The 20,058-nt window shown below is 46.5% G+C and overlaps 1 protein-coding gene across 1 annotated transcript in view; it reads right to left on the minus strand.

Annotated features, from left to right (window-relative positions):
• Positions 1-16,612: 16,612 nt before the first annotated feature.
• Positions 16,613-20,058, minus strand: part of tat (tyrosine aminotransferase) — a gene marked incomplete at its 5' end in the record, with an annotated part of 43,633 nt that continues 40,187 nt past the window's right edge. The window contains 2 exons of the mRNA XM_079248758.1: positions 16,613-17,043; positions 18,360-18,458. Of these exons, the coding sequence (XP_079104884.1) occupies positions 16,903-17,043; positions 18,360-18,458 (240 nt within the window). The 3' untranslated portion in view covers positions 16,613-16,902. The remainder of the gene's footprint in view (positions 17,044-18,359; positions 18,459-20,058) is intronic.

The raw sequence follows: 20,058 nt of genomic DNA on the forward strand, positions 1-20,058 counted from the left end.
GCTCCTACAGTCCGACGAGTGGGGGAGCAATTGAGAGGGAAAATGGGACCCTGAAGAACAAACTGGCGAAGTACTGTGCGGAATCAGGCCTCCCCTGGACGAAGGCCCTTCCCATTGTGCTGATGTATATGCGCATGCGTAGGAGGGAAAGATCTAACCTCAGTCCTTTTGAGATTCTGTTTGCAGCTCCACCGAACGTTGGGATGGGCCCACCCAAGGCGCCGCCTCCTGATACGGCTCTGTGTGAGAGCAACATGTTGTCGTATTGTGCTAACCTGACTAAAACTCTTTCAGGAATCCGCTCACAGGTGTCAGCATCCCTCCCTTTGCCCACGGAGGGACAGCTCCATTCGTTTAGACCTGGGGACTTCGTTCTGGTTAAGAGCTTCAAGAGACGGAGGTGGAATCAACGGCGTTGGGAGGGGCCCTTCCAGGTTCTCCTGATCACTCAGACTGCAGTGAAGGTGGGGGAGAGAGCCACGTGGGTGCACGCGACTCATTGCAGGAAGGTGCCTCCTCCCGCTGAGGCTCCTCCAGCTGCTTCTGGTCCACCCTAGCAGCGTTGTCACCCCACTCAACATAGGGGCAGAATAATCCCCTGTAGTGGTGTTGGATGTGAGAAGGTCTACTCTCACATCTGAAGACTTGTGGCCTTCACTTCTGTACATCCTCAGTGTAAGGTGAACTCTGCTCCTTGCCTTGCTGCTACCTCTGTCGCAGCAGTGTAACGCACCACCCAGCAGAGGGCAGAATAATCCCTGTGGTAGCGTGGGTAGTGAGACAGTCTACTCTCACACCTGAAGACCAGCCACCGTTCTCAAACAATATCAGTGTGGAGTGAAATTAGCGTCCACCTGCAACAGTAGCGTGCCAAGCTCCAACGCAAGTTCCGCCCACTCGGTGTCATGGAGAGGAATCGACCCTGGCACCCATTCAGGGTTCATGGCTGGTCATTAAAGGGCTCAATGTGTTGCTTGGTCATTTTTGCTGTAATCATTGTGTTCCCTATTGTCTTCTTTAATCAATCTGCTTTGCCTCTTGTTAACCTCACTGTGGCAACCACCCCTCTGCCTCTCCCTACAGCGTCTCCTTTTTCCCGTGGTCGCCGGGTGTCTAGGTGGATTCCGATAAGCAAGCCCATCTACTCTTATACCCCGATTGCCGTTCTTCAGAGCCCCTGCTCGGGCTCTTCCTCCTCCATGTTTGAGACGTCTGCGCCTTATGTGTGTTACAATACCCTTTCATTTTCTGCCACGGTGACTCTTCCTCTGTCCTCTCTCCGGTTCTTTGAGAAGCGCGGTGATCAGTGGACTGGTTACCAATGGTATTTGTCTGACTCCGCTTCTGCGTTTCCTTGGGGGTCCGTTTTTTCCTATACTGGGACTAACTGGTCTCCTTCCTCCTACATGGATAATGAAAATTCTCGCAGGTGGTCTCGGGTGTTGAAGTTGGACCTTACTAAAACTACACTGGTGTTCACTTTTAACACTACCTCTGAACCCCTTTTACAGCATCCTCCTCCTAGCCGGTATCGGGGTAACACTTTTAATAACTCCTGTTATCATATGAGGTTATTTGTGTATATTCCAGGCCCTCGCCGGGACCCGTTTGTGGATTTTTCTCTTTGCAGTGATGTTGTGTCGCCACCTCGTATCTTGTCTTCGTCCTATGCTGACGTCCCCGTCGTTGGTCTTTTCCCGGGTCCCAAGTCTGCCCTGAGTAAGGTGCTGGTTGTGCGTAATGGTGACCTGGAAGTGGATGATTACTTTGAGGTGATGACGGGCATGTCTGCTCAGAGTAATAACTGGTTGTTGCTAGCTGAGCAGGTAGGGGTGTCTGTTGGGGTTGCTTGTGTAGTCTGCCTGGGGCCCAGACCTGTATTGCGTGTAATCATCCCTCCGCCTGGTTTTGACTCCGCCTGTATGGTTGATTTGCTATCTTCCACGAATCCCTCTCCGAGGTGCATTTCCTGGGATGTTCCTTTCCCTGTTACGTCCCGCACTCAGTCCCCTCCCCTATTTGACTCAGGTGTGGCTCGGCAGAATTTCACTTGCTTCACAAGCTCCTCTCCCGGTTCTGGGTTTGTTGGGGCTGTGGACCGGGGATGGTGCGGTGGTGTGTATGCTGTTAATGTGCATTTTTCTGTAGCTCGGGCCGACCTTTGGTGGTGGTGGTCCGGTTCTTCGGAGTGTGCTGCCAGCCCGATGGGCTGTAGTTTGTGCTCCGGTCACCCTTCTCTTACCTACTACTGTCTTCCCAGGTTTCCCTCCGGCCCCCCCTTCTCCTGTTGCTCGGGCCAGGCGCTCTATTCTCCCTGATGAGCTAATTTTACTCGAGATGGCCTGCAAGCGGTCCATGAACAGCTCAAGGCGACCTCCCTGATGGCTTTCCAGAATAGGATGGCGTTGGACATGCTCTTGGCTAAGCGAGGGGGTGTCTGCTCTCTGTTTGGGGACCAGTGTTGCACGTACATTCCTAACAATACTGCTCCTATGGGGAAGCTCACTCGTGCTATGGATGGCCTTAGATCCCTTAGTAGTAAGATGGCTGTGCTCTCTGGTATTGATGCCCCCTTTGGGAATGGCTGGTTTGATGGGTTTGGAAGATTTCGGGCCTTCGCTGCGTCAGTTCTGACTTCGGTTGCGTCATTCTCTGCTTTGCTGCTTTTGTGTGGATGCTGTTGCATCCCGTGTATCAGGGCTCTGCTGCTTAGGCTGGTTGATGCTGCCTTAGGTCAGCGCATTCCTCAGCTTGTGTATGACCTACTTCCTACTTCGGATCCTTCTCCCTCTGATCCTTTCCCCTTCTGTTTTGATGGTGATGGTGATTCTGATTCTGACGCTGATGTGTGATTGTTTTTCCTTACAGGATGTTTTATGATGAATGCTCTTCAAACCCTGCTGGGTGTGACCATTCTGATGTTTTGGTTTCCTGTATCTCTCTGGGTAGTTAGGGATGTTTTGGAATGGAAGACTGCTTTCAGAACCCCTCTCGGCCACTTTGAATATCTGGTCATGCCATTTGGGTTGTGTAACGCTCCTGCGGTGTTTCAGGCCATGGTCAACGACGTGCTGAGAGACCTCATTAACAGTTTTGTGTTTGTTTGTTTGTTTGGAACATGAGCAACATATCAGACAGGTACTGCAGAGACTGTTGGAGAACCGCCTGTTTGTCAAAGCAGAGAAATGTGACTTTCATAAAGATACCATCTCGTTTCTGGGCTATATCTTTGAGCGTGGACAGGTCCGAGCTGACCCAGATAAGATCAAGGCTGTTGCGGATTGACCGACTCCAACCTCCGTTAAACAACTGCAGCGCTTTCTGGGTTTTGCAAACTTTTATCGACGCTTTATCCGCAACTTCAGCCGTACAGCTCTCCCCCTAACACGTCTCACTTCCCCATCGGTTCATTTTTACTGGTCAGATGCGGCAGCCCAGGCTTTCAACAAGCTTAAGGAACTGTTCACTTCAGCTCCAGTTATCCATCCTGACCTGAACCACCAATTCGTAGTGGAAGTGGATGCCTCGGACACCGGAGTAGGAGCCGTGTTGTCCCAGAGATCTTCTGAGACCCAGAAACTTCACCCTTGTGCCTACTTTTCCCGACGTCTTTCCCCCGCGGAACGCAATTATCATGTTGGGGACCGAGAACTCCTTGCCATCAAACTGGCTCTAGAGCACTGGCTGGAGGGATCCAGAGTTCCATTCCTTATTTGGACGGATCACAGGAACCTGGAGTATTTGCAGTCAGCTAAACAATTGAATCCCCGCCAAGCCCGTTGGTCTCTATTCTTCAACCGGTTCCATTTCACACTGTCATACAGACCAGGCTCCAAGAACCAGAAACCCGACTCACTTTCCCGTCAGTTTGCCCCTGAAGCCACCACCTCTGTGGTGGAAACCATCCTACCAGCTTCCTGCATCGTGGCTGCGGTCTCATGGGAGGTTGAGAACAGGGTCATTGCAGACCAGCAACACCAGCCTGACCCGGGTACTGGTCCCCAGGATCGATTGTTCGTTCCCGACACTGCCCGATCCCTGGTCCTCCAGTGGGGTCACTCCTCCCGTTTGGCTTGTCATCCTGGTTCCTCACGCACTCTCTCCCTTATCAGACGCAGGTTTTGGTGGCCAACTATGGAGAAGGATGCGCAGGAGTTCGTGGCTGCCTGTACTACTTGTGCTAGGAGTAAGGCGTTGCATCGACCCCCGGCTGGACTTCTACGTCCTCTGCCTGTCCCTAGCAGACCCTGGTCGCACATTGCAGTGGATTTTGTTACCGGCCTACCTGATTCCAAAGGTAAAGACACCATCCTGACTATAGTGGACCGTTTTTCCAAGGCTGTGCATTTCGTCGCTCTCCCCAAGCTTCCCTCAGCCAAGGAAACTGCCGACCTATTGGTGCACCGTGTCTTCCGACTCCATGGATTGCCCACTGACAGTCTCTGACAGAGGACCCCAGTTCACTTCACAGGTGTGGAAAGCCTTTTGTCTCTCCATTGGCGCCACAGTCAGTTTGTCCTCCGGTTTCCACCCCCAGACTAATGGTCAAGCCGAGAGAGCAAACCAGGACCTGGAGACCGTCCTTCGTTGTGTGGCTGAATCCAACCCTTCATCGTGGAGCGACCATCTGGACTGGGTTGAGTACTCGCACAACTCCCTCACATCCTCAGCTTCTGGTTTGTCCCCTTTTGAATGCTCTTGGGTACCAGCCGCCCGTGTTCCCTGTCCAAGAGGTTGAAGTAGCTGTTCCATCGGTTCAGCACCACATCCGCCGTTGTCGTCGGGCCTGGAGGACGGCTCGGACTGCTCTACTTCGGGCTGGGGAACGGAGTCGACGCCAGGCCGATCACCATCGCACAGCTGGGCCCAGATACGCTCCTGGTCAGAAGGTCTGGTTGTCTTCAAAGAACATTCCCTTGCGAACTGACGCCAAGAAATTGGCTCCCCGCTACCTGGGACCTTTTGAGATCCAGCGGGTCATCAATCCCACGGTGGTTCGCCTGCAGCTCCCCCGATCTATGCGGATTCATCCCTCCCATGTCTCCCAGTTGAAGCCTGTGTCTTCCAGCCCTCTGGTCCCTCCTTCCAGGCCCCCTCCTCCCGCCCGGCTTGTGGCTGGTCGCCCGGCGTACACCGTCCGACGTCTTCTGGATGTGCGCCGTCGCGGCCGGGGCTTCCAGTTTTTGGTTGACTGGGAGGGTTATGGTCCTGAGGAGCGGGCCTGGGTCCCCCGCTCGTTCATCCTGGATCCTTCCCTGGTCCGGGATTTCCGTCGGGCCCATCCCGAGAAGTTCCGGTCGCCGGGTGGCTCCCGTTGAGGGGGGGGGTACTGTGGTGATTCCTGTTCCCTGGTGGGCGTGGTCGGCTGGGAACTGGAGGCACACCTGATTCACATCCCAGCAATCATCACACAACCTATTTAAGACCAGCTCTGCCTGCTATCCAGCGCCAGATTGTTGATTGCAATGCGGTAAACAGCTCTCGGCCTCAGCTTACGCTGCTTGTACCTACCTTCGGTTTGTAACCTGTCCTGTTTTCCTCCTGCCAGAGAAAGCCTGCCAGTTCCTAGACACCGCCTGCCAGTTTTGCCTGCCTGCTCGTTCACTTGTTCCCCTGCTTGCCTGCCTCCTGCTGCCCGCCAGTCTCTGCAGTTCTGCTGGAAGAATTCACAGGGATCTGTTGAAGAACAAATAAACCTCTCTGTATCCTGACAGTGTCCGCTCTTTGGATCCACCTAGCCCCTCTCTTACAACAGGCTCTGCCTCCTGCTCGGCTCCCAAGACTCGTTGGTGGATACCAATTCAATTCCCTGGTGGGTACCAATTCAATTCAACTTGATTTGTATTGCACCACTTCACAGGACACTCTACATACACATCATTTCCAGCCAATTCCTACATATCCTATAATAGAAACCAACTGATAACTTATCAAATTAGGAATATTGACGAACAATACGCTCAAACTCAGAATCCTGATCTTTATACTAAGCGGATAGAACTTCAAACCAAATCTGACCTACTCTCAACTCACTCTGCTGAACGTATGCTCTTGAAAAACAAAACTCGGTTCTATGTTCATGGAGATAAACCTGATAAGCTACTAGCTCATCAGCTCTGAGGCTCTAGAGCGAAGCTGGGCATCCCTGGAATTTGGTTACCTGATGGTTGCACAACCTTCGATTACTCACAAATTAATGACGCGTTCAGAGACTATTACTCCCAACTTTACACCTCAGAGTTCCAAACTGGCCAAGATACAATTGAGTTTTTAAACAATTTGGATGTCCCTATATTAGGATCTTAGGAAAACACTTGATCCCATTTCTACCACAGAAATCACTCTTGCCATATCCTCGATGCAGTCAGGAAAATGTCCGGGCCCCGACGGGTTCCCGATAGAATTTTTTTTTTTAATTTCCCCACTGCTCTCTCCACAGCTATCTCTGGTCCTCTGACTCTTTCAGGTCAGGATCCCATCCCAAATCTTTCTTCGAGGCATGTATTACCCTCATCGCTAAGAAAGGGAAAGACCCTCTAGACCATGCTTCATACAGACCTACTTCTCTCCTAAACGCAGATGCTAAAATCCTAGCAAAGGTCCTAGCTCTTAGGTTGGAGAAGACTCTCCCTACAATAATCTCACTGGACCAAACAGGTTTCATAAAGAATAGGCACTCGTACTTTAACACTCGTTGGCTGTTTGACATCATTTACACCTCCCCTGAGTCTGTCCCTGAATGCGTTGTTTCACTTGATGCTGAAAAGGCCTTTGACCATGTTGAGTTTAGCTTTCTCTTTGCTGTTCTTGATAAATTTGGCTTCGGTCCCAACTTCTCTTCATGGATTAAACTAATGTACTTGCACCCTATTGCATCAATTCGGACCAATCGCCAGCAATCGAAACCTTTCAGGCTACATAGAGGAACCCGTCAGGGATGCCCTTTAAGCCCTACGCTCTTTGACCTAACCATTGAACCACTTGCTGCAGCCCTCAGAAGCTGTACAGACATTCTGGGTATCTGGAGAAACGGTACAGAACACAAAGTCTCCCTCTATGCGGACGACCTTCTCCTCTTCATTTCGAACCCTCACACCTCACTGTCTGCCGCATTATCGTTGCTCAGTCAGTTTGGAAAGCTGTCAGGTTATAAACTAAACCTGGACAAAAGCAAACTTTTCCCCATCAACAAAGCTTGCTCAGAGGATTACACAAATCTACCTTTCAGAGTTGTAGAGAATAAATTTACGTACCTGGGGATATCAGTCACAGGAAAACACAGAGACCTATTCAAAGAAAATGATTCTCCTTTATTAAATCAGTGTAAACAAACACTGGCACAGTGGTCACCTTTATCTTTATCTTTATCATAAGAAGGGCATCACTACTTTTAAAGATCTGTTTATAGACAAGACTCTGACCTCATTTGACCAGTTAAGTAACGTTTTTGGATTTCTTGAATCTGATTTTATTTTCTTTTAGATATCTACAAGTTAGGCACCATTGGCACTCTTTTAAGCCCGCCCTTATCACTCACCCAACCATCATTGAAACAGTTCTCTCTCTAAACCTGTCCCAGAAAAGGCCGATATCAGTCCTCTACAACCTCCTCTCAAATCTAAAACCACCTCCAGAGACCCAGATCAGAGCTGCATGGGAGGAGGACCTAGGCATGTCCCTGTCACATAAAACTTGGAATTTAATATTTAAACGGATCAATTCATCCTCTCTCTGAGCCCGCCACTGCTTAATTCAGTTTAAGGTAGTCCACAGGGCTCACCTCACTAAATCCAAGCTCTCACACATTTACCCAAGCATCAGTCCATTCTGTGATAAGTGCAAAACTTCTGAGGCCACACTCATTCATATGTTCTGGTCCTGCCCCAGACCCGACAAGTTCTGGTGGGAGGTTTTCTCTACTTTATCTCTGTTAATAAAAGTTAGACTACCGCCGAATCCCCTAACGGCTCTGTTTGGCATCACCGGGGAGGTGATGCCCTTATCCTCAATAAAACATCACACACTGTCTTTCGCTTCTCTTGTGGCTAGACGCTGTGTTCTACTCAAATGGAGGGACACTGTCCCACCAACACATAAGCAACGGCTGTGGATCTGATGTCCTGTTTGAAGCTTGAAAAAATTAGATGCTCACTACAGCACAAGAGCAGGAAGTTTCAGGAGACGTGGGGACCTTTTTTAAATACTTTCCATAAGACATGGGAGCAGGACTTCTAGTGCAGCTTTAGGCTTATAACACAAAGTATTATTTCACAAGTCTTACATTCATTTACTGACTCATGCCTCCAAACTGATTCTGACCGAGTAGGGAAACAGGGTTCCGGGTGTTCATTTTCCTCTTTTTTTTCTATTTTATCACTATTATTATCTTTTTTTTATTCTTTTTTTTTAAATGTATTTTATTTATTTATTTTTGTGTGCTGTTGTTTTGTTAGGTCTCACTCAAATCCTTACCCCTTCATTGTACTGTACCTATGGTTCCTGCATCTGCCTACCTCCTGTGGGCCGGTGTAAATGTTTTGGAGTTTTTCTCTTTTATTTTTTCTTTGTGTATGTTTGTTAAGAAAGAAAATCTTAATAAAAAAAGATCTTGAATATATAGAAACCAACTGATTGCATCGAGTCATGACTTGGATCCAATCCTCCATCCTGAGCTGCATGAGGCGACAGTGGGAAGGAAAAAACTCCCCTTTAACAGGAAGAAAACCTCCGGCAGAACCCGGCTCAGGCAGGGCAGCCATCTGCCTCGACTGGTTGGGGTGGAGAGGACAGGAAAGACAGATCAACATGTACAACTGTACTTATTCAGGAAGACCTGCGGAAAAAAGGAGAAATAAGTTAGAGACGGCAATATTGGCATATATTTATACATTAATATATTAGAGAAATAGAGTGAGGTACTTCTCAGTGCATCAGGTAACATCTCCATTGCTACATAAGTAATGGATGGCTAGACTACCCATAACTATCAGAGCAATGAGCAGAACCTGGACAGTTGGGTCCCGTACATGCAGACTCCAACTCAGGAGATGCTCATATCCTAACTATAAGAATCATGGAAAAGGAAGGTTTTCAGCTCCATCTTAAAGGTGTGGAGGGAGTCTGCCTCCCGAACCCACGGTGGGAGCTGGTTCCATAAGAGAGGAGCCTGATAGCTAAAGGCCCTTCCTCCCATAGTACTCTTTGAGACTCTGGGAACCACCAGTAAACCTGCAGTCTGAGAGCCAAGTGCTCTATGTGGAATATATGGAACTATAAGATCTTTTATGTACAATGGAGCTTGGTCATGGAGAGCTTTATATGTGAGGAGAAGAATTTTAAACTTTATCCTGGATTTAACAGGGAGCCAGTGTAGAGAGGCTAAAACTGGTGAAATGTGATCTCTCCTGCTAGTCCTCATCAGAACCCTCGCTGCAGCATCTTAGATCAGATGGAGACTTTTCAGGGCATATTTGGGACAACCCATAAATAAGGAATTGCAGTAATCCAGTCTGGAAGTAATAAAGGCATGGACTAATTTTTCTGCATCTTTCTGAGACAACAGCAGTGAGGGATGCCGTCAAGCTGAAGAAGGAGTCCTATCGGGCCTTCTTGGCCTGTGGGACTCTGGAGGCAGCTGATGGGTACCGGCGGGCTAAGCGGCATGCGGCTTCGGCTGTCGCCAAGGCAAGCATGGGAGTTCGGCGAGGTCATGGAGAAAGACTTCCGGACGACTTCGAGGTGATTCTGGTCCACCATCCGGCGGCTCAGGAGGGGGAAGCAGTGCTCCATCAACACTGTGTACAGTGGAGGTGGGGAGCTGCTGACCTCAACTCGGGACGTTGTGGGTCGGTGGAAGGAATACTTCGAAGACCTCCTCAATCCTACCGATACGTCTTCTGATGAGGAAGCAGAGCTGGTGGACTCAGGGGTGGACTCTACTATCTCTGGGGCTGAAGTCACTGAGGTGGTCAAAAAGCTCCTTGGTGGCAAGGCCCTGGGGGTGGATGAGATCCGCCCGGAGTTCCTTAAGGCTCTGGATGCTGTGGGACTGTCCTGGCTGACACGCCTCTGCAGCACCGCGTGGACAGGCTGGGGTGTCAGAGCTTGGTCCGCATTGCCGGTAGTAAGTCGGATTAGTTTCCAGTGAGGGTTGGACTCCGCCAAGGCTGCCCTTTATCACCGATTCTGTTCATAACTTATATGGACAGAATTTCTAGGTGCAGCCGAGGTGTTGAGGGGATCCGACTTGGTGGCCTCAGGATTGGGTCTCTGCTTTTTGCGGATGACGTGGTCCTGTTGGCTTCATCTGGTCGTGATCTCCAGCTCTCGCTTGAGCGATTCGCGGCCGAGTGTGAAGCGGCCGGGATGCTAAGCTAAGTCACATTGATGACCGGCTAAAAACCGTGGTTGTTCTGTCCTTCATCCTTGAAGCCAGAGATTGGTACCTGTCAATAAAAAGGACCCCCATGGGAACAAGGTGACATGGGTGGTCCCAGCATTGACGTTTGAAGCTTCTCATCAGTACAAAGTCTCCAGGCTGAAGTAAACGGAGCTGCTTAGACGCAGGTTCAGGAAGGTCTGCAGAAACCTGAGAGCAAATGCCTGAAAAGGTTCACATGAGATCAGCACAGTATGTTAAAACATTACTATCACACAGGGTCGTGCCAGGAGGGGGAGCCTCGGAGGGGCCCATGCCCATTCGGGTGGACCTGCAAAAAGAATCTACGGGGGGACCAATTTGGTCCTCCCCTTTTACGCATGCGCATGGACAACAGCACGAGAGGAAGTGCTTTGGTCCAAGAGGCCTGAAAAGGCCTGAGAGAGACCAAGGAGGAAATCTCTCCATCTGTGGGCCGTGAGAGAAAAGAGGAAGTGAGAGGCTGTAAAAGGAGGGTGGATCAGAGACGCAGCCTTCATCTGCAGGAGAGTCACCTGTAGAGACAGGGTCAGAAGAGTTAGTGCACATGTGCATACAGCAACCTGTCAGGGGAGCAAAATGGCAGAAAGAAGGGAGTCAATAAGGCGACGGTAACGAACTGGGACACCATCAGATGTCAGGAAACCACAGTGTTTCCACAGCGCTCCAAAACCCACACCTGGGTCTGGGTTCTGAGAGCGGAGCCATCAAGTCAGGGTCAACTCGAGGTCGGTCAGAGAGGTCAGGTCTGGGGGTGCAGAGGATGGCCAGTCCAGCCACACAGTCATGGAGCGTGTCATCGACAGGAGCGGGGAGTAGAGAGGCTGGATGTAGGACCCGACAGTCAAATCAGTAATAAAAAACATCCAACACTGATGTTAAAGATGATTTCATCCACTACAACAAGACCCACACACACACACACACACACACACACACACACACACACACACACACACACACACACACACACACACACACACGTGCACGTGCACACACTCACCCACACACACAGCAACACCTCCTTCTTGAGAACGTTTTATTTTTCACTGTTACACACACTTCTCCACTGGACTTAACACAAATGTGTGTATCAGAAAAGGCCACGGCTAACGGTTTAGCATAACTAGCTTAACCTTGGAAAGACCAATATCATCCCAGATGATCGGCCTCACGTTTATGGTATTTTGAAGACCTACAGGGTACAAATATTTGTTTGTTGAGCATGTTGAGCCAGAGAACGGGCTGTCTCCTGGCAGCCTTCACAAGAGTTGCTTCCCTTCATCAAATAAAAGCACTTGATGTGAAATTAATAGGACTAACTTAGTCAGATCAGGACTAACACACCGGGCTGTCAGCAAATAAAAACATGGAGGATTCCAACCTTTCCTGATATTTTTCTTCGATTGGTCACATTGCACCTGAGTGGCGTACACCGAAGCCAGGAAATTACCACCTTATTTATTGTCATACAGTTAATGCAGCCTTATGTTGTCTGGGCTGAAAATTTAGAAACGTACACAGCCGGGAATACTCAGAGATCATCTGTGTGCTGTCTTTAAACAGGTTTGCCACCGTAACGGCCTGCCTGGTGCATGTTTTGTCAGAGACACTGAAGATAAATGTTTTGTGATAAGGCACAGCTAGAGATGTAGAGCGTGCCAGAAGTTGTTTTGTCTGTAAGAACTGATGTTTTGCTTCACAGCAGCAGAGCAGAGAAAATACTGGGACCTTGTTCAGTTGCAAAAGTCTGCAGGACTGCAGAACTTTGTATGCATGTTCAAAGTGTAGTATGAAGCTAAGCAGAAATAATGAAAATGTTTGGTCTTTGGCCTAATTGTGGGGCCTGGTCATGTGGATACAAGGCCAGGAATATATGTAGGTGTGTATAATCATTCAGCTCGGACCACTCGGTCTGCTCAGGAATCAGATCCACTACAGTCACCACGCCCCGCCCACCAATCAGCATACAAGCAGAAATTTATGCCAGGAAGTGCCCAACACATGTCTATTAAAGCTTCCTGGTAGATAAATCAGGTCCATATGTGTAATTAATAAAGACTGACATGTAAAGGATCAGGGAGGGGCCAAAGGTTCAAGGAAGCAGGTCCAGGTTTTCCACAGAGAACTGAGTGAACACAACAGTCTTTCTGACAGAATCAGGGTGCAGCTTATTCCAGAAAACATCATCTGACTCTGTAGTCGGGGTGGGACTCGTGCTGCCTGCCGGCCACATCCGTTAGTCTTTTACTTCCAGAAAATCCCACAGTCAGTCTGAGGACAAGGAGGATCCATCACCTCCAGAGGTCTAAGGTGAAAACCAAGCCCACATGTCCCCCATAAAATCCATATCCACACTGTTCACAGTCACAACCAGCAGGGCTCTGCCAGACCCTCTGGTTCTGGGATCCCCGGGCCCCATCAGCAGCGGCTGGGTCCATGCAGCCACATCTGCATTTCAGGTCCTGCTCCAGGACTCAGAGCTGACACAGGAGGGAGGTGGAGTGTTGCAGCATGTTGTAGGGACTGTTTCTGCTCCAGTGTCCTGACTGACAGCATGTGTGACAAACAGAACTCTGCAGTGGTCCAGACCAAAACTTTCCCTTCCCCAGTCCACCCCCTGAATCCCCCTCGGGCATGATAGACATGTTGGGGTCCCTGTGGAGACCATGGTGCATGCTGACAAGGGTTAAAGGGGCGGTGAGCTGCCGTGGTCGACGCCGTGCAGCAGACGAGCTTCTGAGGCTGCATCTGAATCATTTAGTCATGTGATTATAGTCTCATAATTATAATGTTCTTCTGTTGAATACTGTTAAACATATCATGTGGACCATGTTCTGTGCTGTGAAAATCCTGGACTTTGGATCATAACTGTATCTGTGTGAGACTATAGTGGCAGTGGATCCATAAGTCAGTGTTTCCCTGGGAAAGCTGAACATGACTTCGCCAAGAAGATAACGCAGCTTTAACACACGAAGATGATGTTGGTGTGTCGTTCCTGTTTTAAAGCTTGAGATCTCTCTCAGCTGGGTATTTAACAAGCACAGCCCAAAGTCGTTCTCCATTTATTTTCAGTCAATGTCAATTTATTTAGTCATAATAAACATAAAAATAACTGTAATCTTAAAGAAACAAAAGTCACCATTTAATGTCTGAAAGGGATTAAACAGAAGCCCGAGCCCATCCAGTCCACGCAATGCACACCAACCCAACAGAATCAGCTCCCAACGCCACACATCACGTCCCTCATCTTTCGGTTTATTCTTTACTTCATCCAATGTGTTGTTACAACTAAAAATGCTGTGACATCATCCCCTTCAGTGAGCATAAGGCCTTGAATGAACACACTCTTCTTCCTCACCTCGCTCTCTCATGTTTTCCTTTCCTTTGCTCTGCCTTCCTCATCCAAGCTTCTCCTTATCTCCTACACCTGCACTGATCAGTAGTTTGTAAAATCATGTAAACATGTTAGATGTGCTCTGAACTCATCTTCTACATCTAACAGTTCTTTCTGAAGTTCTTACAATTTGCTAAACTTTGCAATAATACATATTTGTCTGTCATTTAATCTCTAACCTCCTCTTCACTAAACTGTTAGAGGAAGATAATATTCTCTCTTTTCTTTCCTGGTCCATCCAGGCACGTTCTGTCACTGTCAACCAAGCCAGCCAATCACAGTTTTAATTCACCCATGAAAAGAGTCACCAAAAACAACAAAAAACTCCTACAATATTTCCACACAACTCTCCAGAGAATAGCAGGTCAGACCTCTATTTTTAATTCCTCTTATGGAGAGTGAACCAGCCCACACTTTAATGTATTTTTGCTTTTTCTCTTTTTTTTTTTCTGTTCCAACTTTTTCATCTGATACATGCTCATGAAGCTTCCTTCTGGAAACCCACATTCTTCACAGCAGAACGTTAAATAGTTTACTTACATATTGCTGCTTTAAAAACACCTTCATAAAATTTGGTTTAGGTTGCTCCTCCTTTCCCCCTATAGTCCCCATCGTCACCTGGTCTTATATTTCTGTTATGTCAGTCCTAAAAGTCTACTCACAGGGCTTTGTTTAGTAACCTGATCTCGTATTTCTACTCACAGGGCTTCTTTTTGGAACCTGATCTCGTATTTCTACTCACAGGGCTTCGTTTAGTAACCTGATCTCGTACTCACAGGGCTTCGTTTAGTAACCTGATCTCGTATTTCTACTCACAGGGCTTCGTTTTTGGAACCTGATCTCGTATTTCTACTCACAGGGCTTCGTTTAGTAACCTGATCTCGTATTTCTACTCACAGGGCTTCGTTTTTGGAACCTGATCTCGTATTTCTACTCACAGGGCTTCGTTTAGTAACCTGATCTCGTATTTCTATTCACAGGGCTTTGTTTTTGGAACCTGATCTCGTATTTCTACTCACAGGGCTTCGTTTTTGGAACCTGATCTCGTATTTCTACTCACAGGGCTTCGTTTTTGGAACCTGATCTCGTATTTCTACTCACAGGGCTTCGTTTTTGGAACCTGATCTCGTATTTCTACTCACAGGGCTTCGTTTTTGGAACCTGATCTCGTATTTCTACTCACAGGGCTTCATTTTGGAACCTGATCTCGTAGAGTCTATATCTCTGTTTTTGTTTTAATTTTGCTTTATTTTTATTTATTGTCAAAGTCAGTCCTGGGGAAAAGGAGCACAACCACCATTATTATGAAAACAGTCGACAAATTTATAAACAAAACTGTTTCAGTTCGATTAGTATTAAGAATCACTCAGTCTATAATATTATATCAAAAACCACTTTCAATCAAATTATAATTCGGAAAAATATACTTCTCACCAGATAAATCCACACGTGGGTTGAGATCCCTTCGTGATCGACCGAAACCGGTGACTGTGGCCCTCGTCACTCTTAAGGCCTATTCGAGGTTTGAAGATTAATCTGTTTGGATTCCGGCAGCCTGCCCCTCAGTCTGGTCCCGGCAGAAACACATGGGATCCCACTTCTGACACCAAATTGTCATGGAATTTATCCGATGAGAAATAAATCTATAAATCAACTGTTTTCTGTTCAATTTATTGGGCATGTACAGATGTTGCGGGCGAGAGGTCTCGAGAGCTCTGCCCCTGCTCAGAGTGCTACAGTGTTCTTTAAGCATACACAAACAACCCTTGCAGGCAGCACTAGTCAAAACAGCTGCTAGCTTGGAGATAACAACAGTCAAAGCTGAAACAGGCCTTGAACAGAACACTTAGTTTTATGCATGAATCTACTAAAGCAAGCTTACTGAACTACTCTAACTATGCAGAATATATATCTTAATATAACTTAATAAATGAGTAACATATTAAAACTACACTATACGCATAATTCCACCACAGACATGCTCAATATTTTGAAGATAAGAGTGGAAAAGGACTTGACTTTGTACAACTTGTTATACTCCTGGGAAAGTCTCACATTCATAAAAGAAATGGGCTGATGGCAAGCCGAGCTTTGCATTGTTTTTACAAGAACTTTTTCAATACTGCACCATCATTAGAGACCTTGAAAATCCAAAGGCCTTAAAAACTACGTGTATTTTGGATAAATTTGTATTTCACTGATATAGTTCTCCTACTGGTACTTCTGATGTGTATATGTATTGGCGTGTGCACAGGTGAAGATACTCAATTTTATTTGTATTTTCCATGGCCTTCATTTTCATTTAATTCTTAACCCCCTGACTTTTCAGTTTCTGTACTTTTGGTGGATTGTATAATAAAAATTGAAACACAAATATAAGAAGAAAAAAATTAAAAAAAACTACTGTCTTCAAAAGAAAGGCCTCTGGGGATGTTAACACTTTTGGTCAACACAACACGTTTTACTATAAAAAGTGCAATTTCCGTGTGATGACCCCTTTAAAGTCAAACTTGATTTGACTTTTTGTTAAAAAAACATAGAAAAAGCCATGATATGACACTGTCTTAGGAGGAAAAAGCAGAAAGCAGGGACCAAACAGAAGGAAACAAGCAACAGGAAGCATGAATGTGATCAGCTGACAGACAACAGGCAACATCAGTCGACATCTGTCTCTTTTATTTAGTATCTACAAACAAAACTACTCAACAAAATGTGGTATGAAATACAAACAGAAAACATAAATGTAAGCAGTTTAACACAATTAACACAACAGGCAGTGAGAATCTGATAAAGGCTGAAACCAAAGAGTTTGCAGGAAATGAAGATGATGAGGATGGATTCTCTACAGACTCTTCGATGTGGACTGAGACGGTGAAAACAGGCATTTCTACGTAGATGTTTGCAGAATGTCAGACGATATTTCGGATATGTTGTCACAAAAATTATATAAATATACAAAAGATATACAAGAAGAGGTTCATACAAGTTTGCCTGTAAAAAATATATAAATATTAAATCTGCTTGTTTCACAATTTACTCCACGACTTGGGCGCGGGATTTTCCCATCAGACTTGTGAGCTGAGCTCCATCACTGGTCCAGATCGTTGCTGTCGCAGCTGCGAGGTCGATAGTAACGTTGACAGAACTCTCTGATCCGAGCGCAGGCCTCCACCATCATCTCCTCCGGTACTGTCACCACAATGCGGAAGAAGTTTGGGTACTCAAACGCCTGCAAACAGGCAGAAGACACATTTTATTTTATTTAAAACAAAACGAAGGTTGGGGGCAGAGCCACGTCTTATAATCCATTCCAGCTGAGCGTCGGCAATGTTCCTGATGGTATACAAATAAAGAAAGCTGGCTAGCTGCTAGCGGCCCGGCTGCTACAGATTGCTAGCTGCTAGCAGCTCGGCTGCTACAGATTGCTAGCTGCTAGCGGCCCGGCTGCTACAGATTGCTAGCTGCTAGCGGCCCGGCTGCTACAGCTGGCTAGCTGCTAGCAGCCCGGCTGCCACTACAATTGGCTTCTGGATGTTCCAGTCGGCTTCCTGATGATGGATTTAATTTTCCAGACTGCCTTCTGACCCTGAAGGACGGGATAAATGTGTTGCCGCCATCCGAGCTGATACCTGGAAGCCTCCTAGGTGTGTTAGCTGCCTGCTGTCGCGAAGTTTCTCTCAGTGGAAATGCATTGGAGTTAGTTAGTTATGTGACAGATTCAACCTTCACCGTGTTGCAAATGCAGATATGGAGACGAGAGTTTCAGTACTAAATAAAAAAAAGTTTTCTCACAGTAACGTTAACTCCTAAATATAACAAGTAGACATCCATCATTTGCACATCATGCTGACGTTTTCTCCTGGTTCTTAGTCTGACATGAAGAGGAAACACTTTGTTTGGGGAACTTTTGAAAGATGACCAGCTCGTTGTAAAAGTAGCAGGAAGCTAAATCTGCTAGCTAAATCTCTGTCAGGCAGCAGTTTTGGAGGTGCGTAAACCAGGATGTTGGATAATCCTGCAGGCATCAGCACGCTGTCTGATGTGAATGCGTCAGAGCTGAACCGGTTTGGATAGAGTTGCTGGCACCACGCTGGATGACAAACGGTTAACAGCAAATTACCATGACTGCTAGCTTTTAGCCTCCCAACATGGCAGCGTAACAATGTGAAGTCACTGAGAATACAGACTCCTCTATTATCCATCCTCATTCTGCACATCTTCCATTCTGCTTTCCTTACTTCACTCATCCTTCATTCCTTCATCCCTTCATCCAGCCCTTCATCTCCCTATTTGCTTCTTCCTCCTTCCATCAAAACTCGATCCCACCTTCTATCTTCTCTTTCTCTGCACCCTCTCTTCTGACTCTTTTCTGTCTTTTTCTGAACCATCTGTAAACCGAGAGACCCCCCGAGACTCACAGTCACCTGACCAACTCCTCCCTAGATGCCAACTTCACGCCCTCCTTCCTCTAACGTTTAGTAAAGTTGATGTGTTCGTGATGAGGTCGTCGCTCATCAGACGGTGAGAGATGAAGCGGTTTCTTACCGAAGCAGGCAAACAGAAGACAGACTGCTCTGTCACCAGCTGTTCAGTGAAATCCACGTCGTTTTTAAAGTCTGGGAAGTGGTCCATGTCAATCCCAACCTGGACAAACATACACATGCATCAGACAGACCTCTGAAACAGTTGGAACACCCCCCTGGGGAGGAATAAAGTATCTATCAATTTATCTATCTATATGTCTGTCTGTCTATATGTCTGTCTGTCTATATGTCTATATGTCTGTCTGTCTATCTGTCTGTCTGTCTATATGTCTGTCTGTCTATCTGTCTATATGTCTGTCTACATGTCTGTCTGTCTATATGTCTGTCTGTCTGTCTATAAGTCTGTCTATATGTCTGTCTATATGTATGTCTATATGTATGTATGTCTATATGTCTGTCTATATGTATGTCTGTCTATATGTGTGTCTGTCTATATGTCTTTCTGTCTGTCTGTCTGTCTGTCTATGTGTCTATATGTCTGTCTGTCTGTCTGTCTGTCTATCTGTCTATATGTCTGTCTATCTATATGTCTGTCTATATGTATGTCTGTCTATATGTCTGTCTGTCTATATGTCTATATGTCTGTCTGTCTATATGTCTGTCTGTCTATATGTCTATATGTATGTCTGTCTATCTTTCTGTCTGTCTATCTGTCTATCTGTCTGTCTGTCTATCTGTCTATATGTCTATATGTCTGTCTGTCTATATGTCTGTCTACATGTCTGTCTGTCTATATGTCTGTCTGTCTGTCTATAAGTCTGTCTATATGTCTGTCTATATGTATGTATGTCTATATGTATGTATGTCTATATGTATGTATGTCTATATGTCTGTCTATATGTATGTCTGTCTATATGTGTGTCTGTCTATATGTCTTTCTGTCTGTCTGTCTGTCTATGTGTCTATATGTCTGTCTGTCTGTCTGTCTGTCTATCTGTCTATATGTCTGTCTATCTGTCTATATGTCTGTCTATATGTATGTCTGTCTATATGTCTTGTCTATATGTCTGTCTGTCTATATGTCTGTCTGTCTACATGTCTGTCTGTCTACATGTCTGTCTGTCTACATGTCTGTCTGTCTCTGTCTGTCTGTCTGTCTGTCTGTCTATTTGTCTATATGTCTGTCTATCTGTCTATATGTCTGTCCATCTGTCTATATGTCTATATGTCTGTCCATCTGTCTGTCTGTCTATATGTCTATATGTCTGTGTGTCTATATGTCTGTCTACATGTCTGTCTGTCTACATGTCTGTCTGTCTACATGTCTGTCTGTCTGTCTGTCTGTCTATAAGTCTGTCTGTCTACATGTCTGTCTGTCTATATGTCTTTCTACATGTCTGTCTGTCTATATGTCTTTCTATATGTCTTTCTACATGTCTGTCTATATGTCTGTCTGTCTACATGTCTGTCTGTCTACATGTCTGTCTGTCTGTCTGTCTCTGTCTGTCTGTCTGTCTGTCTATTTGTCTATATGTCTGTCTATCTGTCTATATGTCTGTCCATCTGTCTATATGTCTATATGTCTATATGTCTATATGTCTGTCTGTCTATATGTCTGTCTATATGTCTGTCTGTCTATCTGTCTATATGTCTGTCTACATGTCTGTCTGTCTACATGTCTGTCTGTCTGTCTGTCTGTCTGTCTATATGTCTGTCTGTCTATCTGTCTATATGTCTGTCTGTCTATCTGTCTATATGTC

Source organism: Telmatherina bonti (assembly GCF_933228915.1).
Source record: "Telmatherina bonti genome assembly, chromosome: 2".
NCBI lineage: Eukaryota > Metazoa > Chordata > Actinopteri > Atheriniformes > Telmatherinidae > Telmatherina > Telmatherina bonti.